Source organism: Lepidothrix coronata, unplaced genomic scaffold (genome assembly GCF_001604755.1).
Source record: "Lepidothrix coronata isolate B3197 unplaced genomic scaffold, Lepidothrix_coronata-1.0 Scaffold74, whole genome shotgun sequence".
NCBI classification, from domain to species: Eukaryota; Metazoa; Chordata; class Aves; order Passeriformes; family Pipridae; genus Lepidothrix; species Lepidothrix coronata.
The window spans coordinates 2,288,770-2,301,378 of NW_016690254.1; the positions used below are offsets into that span (position 1 = coordinate 2,288,770).

Sequence of the window (12,609 nt, forward strand, 5' to 3'; positions counted from 1 at the left end):
ATCTAGAATATTGAATATAAAGAGCAATGTCAATCCAACCCTCAGGTACCAGCTTCTAAGAAACAGATGTGCTGCAGAGAATAGGGCATATATAAGGTATTTCCTGCACCCACAAGCAAAGAGTTAGATTGCAGCCTTGGCCTTTCACCTACCAGATCTCATTAATCTTCTACATGAGGATTGCTATTGTGAATGTTATTACTTCACTCCTACATCCCTTATGTAAACATGTATGCCTGACCAGCCTTTCAGTTTGCCTTGATTCAAAGCAGAAGATTTGCAGATTTCTCAAAAAAATTGGTGTGACTTAGGAATTGTCCAGTTATGGGTTAACCCCAATAGGCAGCTAAGCACTCACCTGTCCCCAACTCCCAGCGGGACAGAGAAAGAGAAAAGGAAGAAAACTTTTTGATTGAGGTAAAAATTGTTAAATAAGTGAAGGAATGGAAGAAAAGAGATAAATAAAACAAAAGTAATGCAAAAGCAATCACTCCCCACCTCCAAGGATAGACTCATACCCATCCAGTTCCTGAGCTAAAGATGGCTAAACCCCTCCTGTCCCTTTCTGTTGCTGAGCATGACATTATTTGGCCTGGAATATCTCTTTGGTTAGTTCAGGTTATCTGCCTGGTTGTGTCTTCTCCCAGCTTCTTGTGTACCCCCCAGTCTATCCACTGTGGGGGCAGAGTGAGAAACTGCTGAGGCCTTGGCACTGTTCAAACACTGTTCAGCAAGAGCCAAAACACCCATGTGTTATCAACACTGTTTTGGTCACAAATCTAAATTACAACACCATATGAGATGCTGTGAAGACAATTAACTTCATCCCAGCCAGACCCAGCACAGTCCTATATTAAGATAATATATCCCAAAAATAGGCTATCTACAAGTATAAGAATCCTGATAATATTTTGGGGGCTGGATTGAATCTTAGCAATCTCCTTGAAAGAAACTTGAACTTAAACAAGGTTTGCAGTAGCGTATCTTAGTAGATCTGACTGTGGGAGAAGATACACAGTGGATCTCCCCACTTTTACAGATTCTATCAGATTCTATCATTGTTTTTATTTCCTGAAAGTGGGAAATTAGAAGACCTAATTTTCATTTATACTTGCTTATATATCACTCTGAATAAAGGGACTTTAAAGTGGGTATATTGTCTTGTGTCAGAGCAATGTAAATTGATTTTATGCGAAATATAGTCCCCATCTAGTATTATCTATTTTGTTGCTTTAAGAGGCTCTAGGTTGACTTCTCTGAGAACACTAAAAGTCTTCAAAATACAAAGAAGAAGTTGTTGTGTTTTTTTATTTAATTAAACATTTTACATTATAACTTCCAAAGAATGTGTGAATGGTACCTCCTAAATGGCTAATCTTTGTTGAAAAATGAATGAAGAGGTTGGAATATAACTGGCTTTCTACAAAGGGTGAGCAACCTTGCCATAAAAAGACATTTTACTGGCTCATAGGCTCCAATTCCCTAAATTTATTACCTTTCAAAATTTAGTACAGAAACGTGGAGATCAAATTTTTCTTAAAATAAGCCAGGGTAGGGAATTGAAGGAAAAGTGGAGAAATTCAAGTTTGCCTGAATTGGCAAGTTAATTATATCATTTTTATTGGTGCTTAAGATGATATTAATTGCTGACATCAGTAATGATACAAAGTCAGCTATCTATCTTTTCTTATGATCTGAAGGATAAGACTGTAAACCATCTATCTCAACACAGTCTCTTACAAACTGTCTTGCCCAGCAGGGCATGAAAAATGGTTCACATGAATTCAAAGGATGATAAATTCAGAACCATGTCAGAAAAAGAGATGTAGAAGGACTAGGCAGTGCAAATGAGTTTTATTGTGTTCTTATAAGTTTCAGTCTCTTAAAATGCTGTGTCATTAGCAAGCATACAGGGCTCTGGTGCCTGAAATGACAAAATGACAGCAGCATTTCATAATGCAGATAATTTAATGCACATTTGGGTTTTCATTTGCAGTAACAATGTTGGTCTATGAGAAACCGAATAGGTGATTTGAATTCCAGCAGAATGCACGTTCTTACGGCAGTCAGAGTAAAACATGAATATACAGAAGGTGATTCAGATATATGGGGCTGGATAAAATTATGTCTCAGTCCAGAGTTTGAAAGGAAGGTCAGGCAACCATTAATATTATGAAAATAATGCTTAAAGGAACTGTGGGTATTAGAAATACCTAGGGCTGGCCCTTTTCACAACAGTGAGTTTTACCCAACAGTGGTAGTCAGGAGAAAGCTATAGTGTTGTTATGCATATTGTAGTATCTAAGTAGGTTTGTGACTGAACTGCTATTTCAGCACAGTTTGTAATGTTTGTAATTGCTGTTAGTTAAATAAACATCTTCTCAGGTAGCGCTGTGCACAATTTGGTTTTAAGAAAGAGGCAGTCAGTACAATCCTGAGATGTATAGGTTGCACCTTTGAAACCATAGGACACGGCCAGTGATTTTCAGTGTCTTCAGTGTCTTGCAGAAGGAATATAAACAGAGGAGACACAGCCAAATCCTATCAAATTTTTTTGCATTAATGTGTAATTTTTACTCTTGCCAAGTAAATATATAAAAGTAGTTGCTCTGTCCTTGATGTGTGTGCTCCCTCTATATGTTCAGAGTCATATATAAGTAATTCAATGAAAAATAGCACACTTCTAGTGATCAATAATTCTTAAGCCTCATACCTCTCTTAGTTACCTATTAGAACATGGATTCTCTTTTTTCTTGTGTTTGCTAAGCAACAGTCATCTGCACAGTTAGGTGGATCTTGCTAAAGACCATCAGATTTTGAGGATGGACATGTAACTGAGCCGGTTTAGTCTACACAGTTTACACGCAGGTGGTGATGTGAGGCATGAGAAGGGGAGAACTCAGCTTGGCACTCAGCGTGAGATCTGAGGAGGAGTAAATGCCTTGCAAGAGATGTGAGCAGTTAGAAACACTTCAGGATAACAAACCTGGAACCCATGCTGTTGTTTCACTGTAATTTTGTTTTGGAGAGTACTGTAGGTAAAAGCAAGGAGGAGATAGCACATATCAGCCAGCTGTTGTAAGGCCATGCAGAACTGTGCACAGCTGCTGCGATCTGGAATTGGAAAGGCTGGTTTTTAAGAGCACATTAGGCATTTGCAGAGAGCCACCTTCTCTTAAGAAGCACATTTTCTGTATATAGGGCTTCCCACTAGCCTGGATGGACTTTATGGACTTTGAAGGGTAGGGATTAATCTCTATACTAAAATGAGAAGGAAAAAGCTCTGGATCCTGAACTGCTAAAAAGCAGTGATCCATGTTCCAGAATCTGGATTAGATTTTGTGAAGGAAGAACCACAAAAATCCACAACTGCTATGTTTCTTGAACAGTAAAAAGTGCTCTGAGTTTCTACTGGCTAGAACCGATTTGACTTCCTTCCAGATGGTGTCGTTTTGCTTAGTAAGCACATAATTTGTAGATGGTACAGGATATTATTTTTTAAATTATTTTTTATTTTACTGAAAATATTTATGCCTTGATAATAAAAAGACCATTAAATAAATTTTAAGCTGCTCCCTAAAATGCCTTTCTTATTACTTTATTCTAATTAGGCACTTTTTTTACGAGAGGTTTTGACAAACTATAATAGATACAAATGGAAATAAAACTTGTAATTCTTCTGTAGTTGAAGTCCTCAGCCCAGACATAATTCAAAGCAACATATATAGTTGTTGTGACATGTCAGTGTTACTAATTTCCCAGAAAAGATTTTCCCTAAAAAGTTGTGCGTTATGTGATTCAAAGTTACCTTTTCAAATTATGTGTTAATGCAGAGAAAATTTTTATTGGATGAGTTTTGGAGTCAAGTTTAAAATAATAATATGATCCTGTTTTTCTTTGGCAGAGTATCAAGAAGAAAAACACAAGTAAACAAGAGATGAGCACATACCTGCGATTCATAGTCTCTCGTATGAAGGAGCGGGTGAGTCTGAAACAGGGAAGTTTATTCAGTGCACTGGAGAGGATGCATTAAGGTTGCCCATGGGTGACTGTGCAGGGAGGAGGGCTACAACAAGGAGCTTTTTATTTCCCTTGTCATAAGTGGTGTGTGTATTTCAACATACGCTTATCAGGTCTTATTGCTTGGATTACTATCATTTTGGCAGGAGCAGGTTATGCCTTGGGCCTGTGGCTCCTCTGAAATGGACATTTTTCAGGTTTGAGACACATGTGATCTGCCAGACTGTGGATCCCCAGTTTGGCCTTGTGTAGTCCCCACCTGAAACAGTCCAAACTATTGCATTTTCTAATCCTTTTGTGTTTTAAGCAGATTCTAAATGCAATAACATACACTGTCTCATGGTCCTTTCAGGCTATAGATCTAAACAAGAAAGGGAAAGACAACAAGCACCCAATGTACCGAAGGCTGGTGCACTCAGCTGTTGATGTTCCTACTATACAGGAGGTAGAGTGACTTACTTTCTAACTTCCACACTGCTTATGGCGTCTTTTAGCAGTGAAGGACTAAAAATTCCTTCATGACTAAAGTACTAATCCTGTTTAATTCTCTTTATGATCAGTATTTCAGTATTGTATCCAGCATTGGATATGGCAGCTTAGCATTTCAATCTTTTCCTCTTAAATAGGTAACTGAGTAAAACCATTTTGAGTGGTGCCTATTTTTCAGACGTAGAGTATCCTCAAGTCCTTTTGTCCTAAGGTTTTATTAGGAGTTCTAGGTAGCTAAAATCTTTAGATAAAGTACCTTTAGCTAAATGACTGAATATGGACTCAAGTGCCTATGTTTGCACATCTGGCCCAATGTTTTTGACCAGGTTCCAATTTCAGTCATTATGCCCTTGTGTAGGTGTTCAAATTTATAAGCATCTAAATGATTCATAAAGAACCAATCATTTTGTTGATCATGAAAAAACAAGACTCACTCAAAACATCTGTTTTGCATTAATTGTTCCAAAAATAAAGTACTAGTAAGTATGTTGTCCCTTTTGTCTGAAACAAAGGTCTGATCATGACTCATATAAATCAACTGCACATGACCAAAATGAACAGCATATTCATCTTTACTCATTGCTGGAACTGGGTTACTATGCAGTGCTGGGGTATATCTTGCCCCTTACAACCAGAGATGTGAAAAGCCTTTGTTTTATTATAGAAACACATGAATAAACAATAGTTTCACTGACAGTTTTGGAGACCAGCACTACTGCCTGGCTTGAAGTACTGGCAACACTGGCTGAGCCTGAAAATAAGTCAGGCCTTCCTTTCACTCTGTCACCTTCTCCTGCTTCCACAGAAGGTCCTTTGGCCTTGGTAACATCCTATAAACAGATGATGTTTTGTTTGATGATTAGAGTTCTCATAGGTGTTCTTGACAGAGCACAACTGAAACTGCTGCATTCCATATCAGACAAAAGACCAGTCTAGGAAAATGAATTGCATGGCTCTGTGTAGGCATTTGTTATGAGTTTGGAAGACGAGGAGAATCAGCTTTCATCAGAAAACACTGGCTGTCAAGTGAAGATCCTGGAAGTTTAAAGGCAGTCAACACTGATTTGAAACTAGCTGGTATTTTAAGGTACAAAATGTTCTCCTAAGGGAATATATTTTAATTTGAACAAATGTTCTGGGCCATACCTTACGCTGAAGCTACTCCGGATTCACCCTGTTATAACAAAGAAAATATTTTTTAAACTTGGTCAAGTGTTAAAGAATCTATTTTACTTCTGGGCATTGCATAAAGGTCCGATGCAGCCAATGCTCAGGCACTAATAAACCATGTCAAAGAGTTGTAAGTACTCCTTCTGTATGCAGGAAAGGCAGTGTCTGATCTGTGTTGCATAATGCAGATTTCTGTGAAAGCTTCTCTGCATTAAACAGGTAGAGCACTTTTACAGTTTTTTCACGGTGCTGTGTTTTCTTTTGTGTAGAAAGTAAATGAAGGAAAGTACAGGAGTTATGAGGAGTTCAAAGCAGATGCTCAACTGCTTCTACACAACACGGTGATTTTTTATGGAGGTAAAATACTACATTTACTGCTTGCTTTGTTTCCTTTGTCTTTATTTGTAGGAAACTCACAAGTTCAGGAGGGAACTTGGTATTAGATAGTTTCAAGTGTGGATGAGGTAATTTGAGAACTCTTAAAAAACAAAGTAAGATGCAAGAGGACCTTGCAGGATCTTTTCTGTCCCACCTACTACAGAACTATTCTCCTTCTCTCTGGCTAAACCTCTCAATGGCAATTTGCACCTTTGCCATCCTGTTTCTTATGCAGCCTAAGTCCGTCTAGACTGTGGATTTTTGCCAATATACATCTGTTGTGCTAGGGTAGAAAGAGACTGATCTCTGATGTGGTGTGTCAGCAAAAACATGTACTACAGGCACATACTTCTTTTACTTTTGGGCAATATCTGCCTTATTGTGACGGCAAATATAGCTACATCCTCACTAGAAGTGTGCTGCTGGTGCAATGTAGCCATCAAGTAGGAAAAACACCACCACCGTGTCCAGAAACTATAGCCAAGTCCTGTAACAAGGTTTTCCAGAGCCATTTCAGGAAGGATGTGGTTCCCCCCTGCAGACATGGCCCCCGTCAGGGAAGCTGTGGGAGGAGGGTGGGACTAGTCTGTTTGCAGCACCAGGAGATTCGCACTGTGGTTGGTGGGGAGAGATGTGAATATGGTAATAGAGGAATGCACAGGGGTGAAGGGAATCACATAAATAGTCTGGTGAAGGGAATCACATAAATAGTCTGTGAAGCATTACTCAGAGCAGAGGTACTTATGTGACTGTACCTGTGTTCCCATTGAGTGGTGATAGCAGAGAGCCATGTTTTAGGACAACTGCAGTGTGTCATTAAGACACTAGCAGAGAAAGAAACTGGATCCATATTAAAAGCAACTGTGTCTCCCTGCTGCTGCTCCTCAGATGTGTACTTGTATTGTTCAGTGTAAAAGTGGCATTTTCGCGTATAAATATGAAACAGAAAACAAATATGAAACAGAAAACAGATATTGAACTGATTGTTAGAAAATTTTAAATAGAGGGGCAATCCAAGTGATTAAATTATGTTTTGTATTCTCAAGCACGACAATTATAGTGAAAGTCACAACAATGACAGCTGCAAATCTTCATGAGCACTGTGATCATACTGTGATTGTTCATACCATCTATTTTTAATTTATAGCGGACAGTGAACAAGCTGATATAGCAAGGATGCTTTACAAAGACACATGTCATGAAGTAAGTACTACCAAGTAACCAAGATGTAGCCAAGATGCTTGATTTTCATTTCAGAATCTAAGAAAATAATTCTTCATATTATAAAAATTAAAAGAGTGTGAAATTTGTTACCATTTTTCTCCAAGCTGTCTAATAGCTGATTCAGAATTCTTCTTTCTTTGGTTTGTTTTTTTTTTTTTTTCTGGGCAACTAGACTCAAATTTTAAAAATACTGATATTCAGATTTTAGTTTCGAAAATAATCAAATAATATATAATTGGACTAGAAATAATTGTACTTGATAATAGAAATTGAACCTGAGGTGAGATTTCTACTAAATTCTGTAATTGGCACTTTCTCAACATTCAGAGGAGACAAAAAAAATAAAGCTAGGGGAGCTGGCACACTTTCTCCTTTTGAACAGTTGAATTAATTCTTTCACAATGTACTTTAAATAGTTGATGAATTTTAAGAACTATTCTTTGCATTTCATCTATAATAGATCATTAATGTGTCAATTAGTCTCCTTCCTCTGCCTGGGTTTTCTGAAACATGAATAATGTTTCTGCAGCTTGTCTTTCATCCTCTCACAGCCCACCTTAGTTTCACACCTCTAGTGTGCATGGACAGAAGTAACTCCACCAAATTAGCAGGCAGGGCTGAAACAATTTACTACTTAAGAGAGAGGGATACTACTGAAGTCACATAAATAGGATTTTTTTGGCTTATTTACCTTTTTTTTCTTTTTCAGCTGGATGAATTGCAGCTTTGCAAGAACTGTTTCTATTTGTCAAATGCGCGACCTGACAATTGGTTCTGCTATCCTTGTGTATGTTGCTGACACAGATTCTTATTTGTTTGCTCTTCTGTATAAAAGCCTGCAGTTTTGGTGTCATTAACGCTCTGAATATTCCATTTCAGTGAGCTTGTTTCAAAAGCGTGGTTAAGACTCTGTAAGCCTAGATATTTTACACAAGTAAAGTGTTGATTGAAGTTCAAAGCTGTAACAATATAGGTTAAAAAACTTGGATATCAGCCAGTTACAACAGTTTCACAAGAAAATAAGGAGCTTACAGAAATAAAACTTTGCTCCTGAATGAATCTATAAAGACAAGTTTAATTTTTAGACTGTTTAAGATCTCTGTTTTCAGTAGACGGTTATACCCTTTTTAGACTTTGATTTTTTTAATTTTTTTTTTTACTTTGATCCAAGCAATTTATCTAGCAGGGAAATATGTATTGTAAGAAGATAAAAATGAAAATAGCTCTAGACATAAACAGCAAAAATATTCTTAAGATACCAGCATAGTATTACAGCAAAATATTTGTGGGTGATATCAATATAATGTTTCATATCCAATAATAAATACAACATTTTTTCCAGATACCTAATCATGAGTTGGTCTGGGCCAAAATGAAAGGCTTTGGGTTTTGGCCAGCCAAAGTCATGCAGAAAGAGGACAATCAAGTTGATGTTCGCTTTTTTGGCCATCACCACCAAAGGTAATTTTTTAATTCCACGTGCTGCTTTTTATAAACATTACTTAAAAGAATTTATCTCATCTATCATGTTGTAAATTCTGGCTTAGTTAGTTGCCAACATTAGAAAGACTGAATACTTGCCATAATTGTTTCAGAAAATTTAAATTTCAGTCTAACACATCCAAAGTGTCCAAATGACTCAGAGATTCCCTTTCCATAGTTGCCATAGGGATGTTACTTAATGCCATTTTAATTAAAGACAGCAAGTGAACTTCAACTGTTTCTTCAAATCAGTGTCAGCCTGCTAATCCAGGCCAAGGTGAAAATTGGACAGAAATGTACTTTTACTACCAGCAGTATTGACTTTGAGCAATTTCTCGTCTGAGTAGATGATACACTGCAATGTTGTGTTTTAGTAACATAATATACATCACAAATGTTTGTATTTCATTGCTAGAACATTGACAGAGCTCCTGCTGTGAGCCAGTTTGCAATTTCAGAGTCACTCTTTACATTGGAAACGTCACTCTTAGAGATCAGCTTTTACTTCCATCTGTAGTCATTTGTTCAGCATTTGGGGAGGGTTATAGTAGTGTTACTACAGTGGATACACTCATTTTGTTTTCTGTTTTATTTATATGCCTATAATGTGAAGAAAGGAGACATTTGGAATGTAATTCATGGTTGTTGGGGAGGTGGTATATTTTGGTGCATCCACAAAGGACCTAGACAATTCTGTAACAGTGTTTTATGAGACTGTTTATTTAAATTGCTTTTAGTGTAACTTGCACAGTGTATAACGTTTTCACTTGTTAGATCAACTACTAAGAGTTTCTCACAGTCAAAAAGTGGGTAAAGAATCTTTATTTTTTTTCGTCTCAATCACAGGATGATTTACCTTGAATTTGTTTGCAAATACAGTTTATCTCATTAGTAATTTTGGCTTTAAGTTCACACTGTTTAAAACTACTTAATACAGTAACCTGACACCTTGCAACTTCTTAAATGTGTGCTGATACAAAAGACAAAGTACATTTAACTAGAGTGCCATTGCTTAGTTACTGTGCTGGACTGGGGTAAAAGGATGAATTTCTGGGTGATGTATGTTGGCACTGTTTCTTTGAGTTCAGTGAAATAAAATTTATGTTGCAAGAATTAAGAATCTGTCCACAAAACATTTAATTTGTTACAGTATTTACTCTATTAGGCAGATGTGCATGGCAGTGACTCTTTTTCTTTAATGTCCAATGTAGCTGGGTGCTTGGTATAACCTTTCAAAATGTCAAGAGCTGCCCATCTAACTCTATGAGGACTCTGAACATATTTAAGAGGACAAAGTAACTTTGGAACCAAGTCACTGGCATGAATTCAGTCCAAAAGAGCATGACAGTCCCCACAAAAGTTCAATCCTGATAGTCTGGGAACCAAACTGCCAAGTGTCTCTATTTAAGGTGATAAGTTGGTACATTCCTTGACAGTTTTAGCAAAGAGGTCAAGAGCTAAATTGAATTAGCATATAAACCTCCAGCAAAGATGTTTCTGTCTGACTCAGGGCATTTAGCAAGAGAGCAGGTAGGAGATTTGACTGCTGTTGGTACTGGGGGAGGTTTGTGGCTCATCAAAAATGAGAGAGACTTTCACCCATAGCACCCACAGCTAATGAGTATTTATAATAACAAAAATGTCTGTCAGTAGACATTTTGCTATTAAGCAGTCCTTTTTTTTTTTTTCAAATGTCTTGAATTTAAAAAAAAGTCTGAGTAAAAAGAGATTGTCAGTGATTGGCCACTGTGAAAAACTGCTTTTGAAGTCAGTTTCTCAGGTCAAAAGCCTTCATCTATATTAAATGTTTTTGAACCTGTTCATAATGTGAATTCAAAAGGGCCTGGATCCCCTCTGAAAACATCCAAGATATCACAGTTAACATCCATCGGCTGCACGTGAAACGCAGTATGGGGTGGAAAAAGGCCTGTGATGAGCTGGAACTGCACCAGCGTTTTCTTCGTGAGGGGAGATTCTGGAAATCAAAGAATGAGGATAAAGGGGAAGAGGAGGCAGAGTCAAGTATCTCTTCCACCAGCAATGAGCAGGTGAGTGCTGCTATAATGTTAGCAATCAGCACAATTTATTGATGGGTACAAAGATAGCATATTTTTGATTAATCTACTAATAAGTTAGCGTTGTGCTCTGTCCACAGGTTTTTGAAGGCAATTCTCCCTATGTTTTGTAGCTCAGTAATAGCAAGAATACAGATTTTCCTCTTTCCTCAGTTTCTTGGATGACCTCTCAGAAGTTTCAAAATATTTGTCTCTTACAGCACCTTGATGAGACAGATCAAGATTTCTAAAGTTAAATAGGAATGTTCAAGTTAAATGTCATGGATATCAGATAGACTGAAACACTGCCTTCTTGAGTCCCATCAAGGGACAGCCCTGTAGCTGTTCAGGGCTACCTTTTCACGAGTAGGTTCACTTCATACTGTATTCTCCATTCAGATCCCTGAGTAACACCAACCGTGACATTTTCAGCAAGTCCAACTAAAGTTAGGTGCAAGTGTTGCACTTGACGACCATGTGACCACCAACTCATTTAAGTGATTAAAAGCAATTCTGCAGAACAAAAAAAATTACATTGCTTTTAACAAAGGCAAAGAGCACAATTGGCCATGATACAAAACTTTGCAGTTCCATGTGGAAATTCACTTATCACAACTGAACCTGACTAGTCATTCATTGTTCAAGAGGGTGTTATATATTCACTATTACTGATTTGGCAGTAAGATTTTCATAGCTTGCAGGATGCTTCTCTGTAGTTTTGGCAGCCTAGCAACATCTTTCCTTATTTAAAACCACTATCCTCTCTTTAAGTCTGTATTTAAAAAATCAGCATGTTTTGACCCTCTTCCTTTGTCCTTTTTTCAAACAGGTCTTTCACCCAATTTGGAGCTGAAAACTTAACAACTTATACAACTATAGTTGTATAAGTTGTATAAACTTAACAGCTTATACAACTATAGTTGTTTAAGGGGATGCTCCTTATCAAAGTGGATTTAGGGTTTTTTAAGCCTGGTTTGCTAACTAACCCTTTATAGAGCTTGTAATTAATGTCTTATATGCAGTCATGCAACTGTGTGTGATGAAACAAGAAAATGGTCACACATAAAAGATAACAGTGGCATTTTCCCTCTTTTTTTTTTTAAGTGTCAGTCATAGGATCTGTGTCCATTTACATATTATCTGTTCCATCTCAGATTTTACTTCCATCCATCTTTTACTTGGTTAATGCTGATACCTATTTTGCTGTTTTCCTGGATACAGGAACAGTTATTCTAAAGCATGAAGTTCTGTACCCCTCCAGTTATAATCAAGTCTGCATAATCTTACCATATTTACATATTTACATTCCCTTTATAATCATTGCTGTTTTCTCGCATTGGACAAGATCTGATGTCTAATTATGGGTCACCGATATCAGAATATTTCAGCAAACAAGTGTTTGAACTTGTGTGTTAAATGAAGGAAGGAATGATTAAGAGTATTTTATCAACTGCATATTGAATGTTAGAACTTGTTCATGAATTTTGTTCCTTCATGTAATCAGTCATCAGTGATAATGTGGAAAGTTTATTGTGTGCACTTCTCATTTAAGAACAGTGTTCAGCTTTCTATCAGATACATTAAATAATTGTAAATAATCACAAATAAAAGGCGTGCTGGTCATGTTACAGTGAATGCTACTTATATTAACTGGTTTTTGGATTGCTTCAATCTGCTTTTCTTAATGTTCACAGCTGAAGGTTACTCAGGAACCAAGAGCAAAGAAAGGACGACGTAACCAGAGTATGGAACTCAAGAAAGAAGTAAGTAACCTCAATTAAGATGTTTGTAG

General features: G+C 37.1%; 1 protein-coding gene across 4 annotated transcripts in view; it reads left to right on the forward strand.

Moving 5' to 3' along the window:
• The window catches only part of ZMYND11 (zinc finger MYND-type containing 11), a 105,889-nt gene that overhangs the window by 82,902 nt on the left and 10,378 nt on the right, over positions 1-12,609 (forward strand). For all 4 annotated transcript variants that reach the window (XM_017819381.1, XM_017819384.1, XM_017819385.1 and 1 more), the window contains 8 exons: positions 3,905-3,982; positions 4,373-4,465; positions 5,949-6,036; positions 7,205-7,260; positions 7,991-8,068; positions 8,624-8,742; positions 10,604-10,811; positions 12,512-12,580. In XM_017819381.1, the coding sequence (XP_017674870.1) occupies positions 3,905-3,982; positions 4,373-4,465; positions 5,949-6,036; positions 7,205-7,260; positions 7,991-8,068; positions 8,624-8,742; positions 10,604-10,811; positions 12,512-12,580 (789 nt within the window). The remainder of the gene's footprint in view (positions 1-3,904; positions 3,983-4,372; positions 4,466-5,948; positions 6,037-7,204; positions 7,261-7,990; positions 8,069-8,623; positions 8,743-10,603; positions 10,812-12,511; positions 12,581-12,609) is intronic.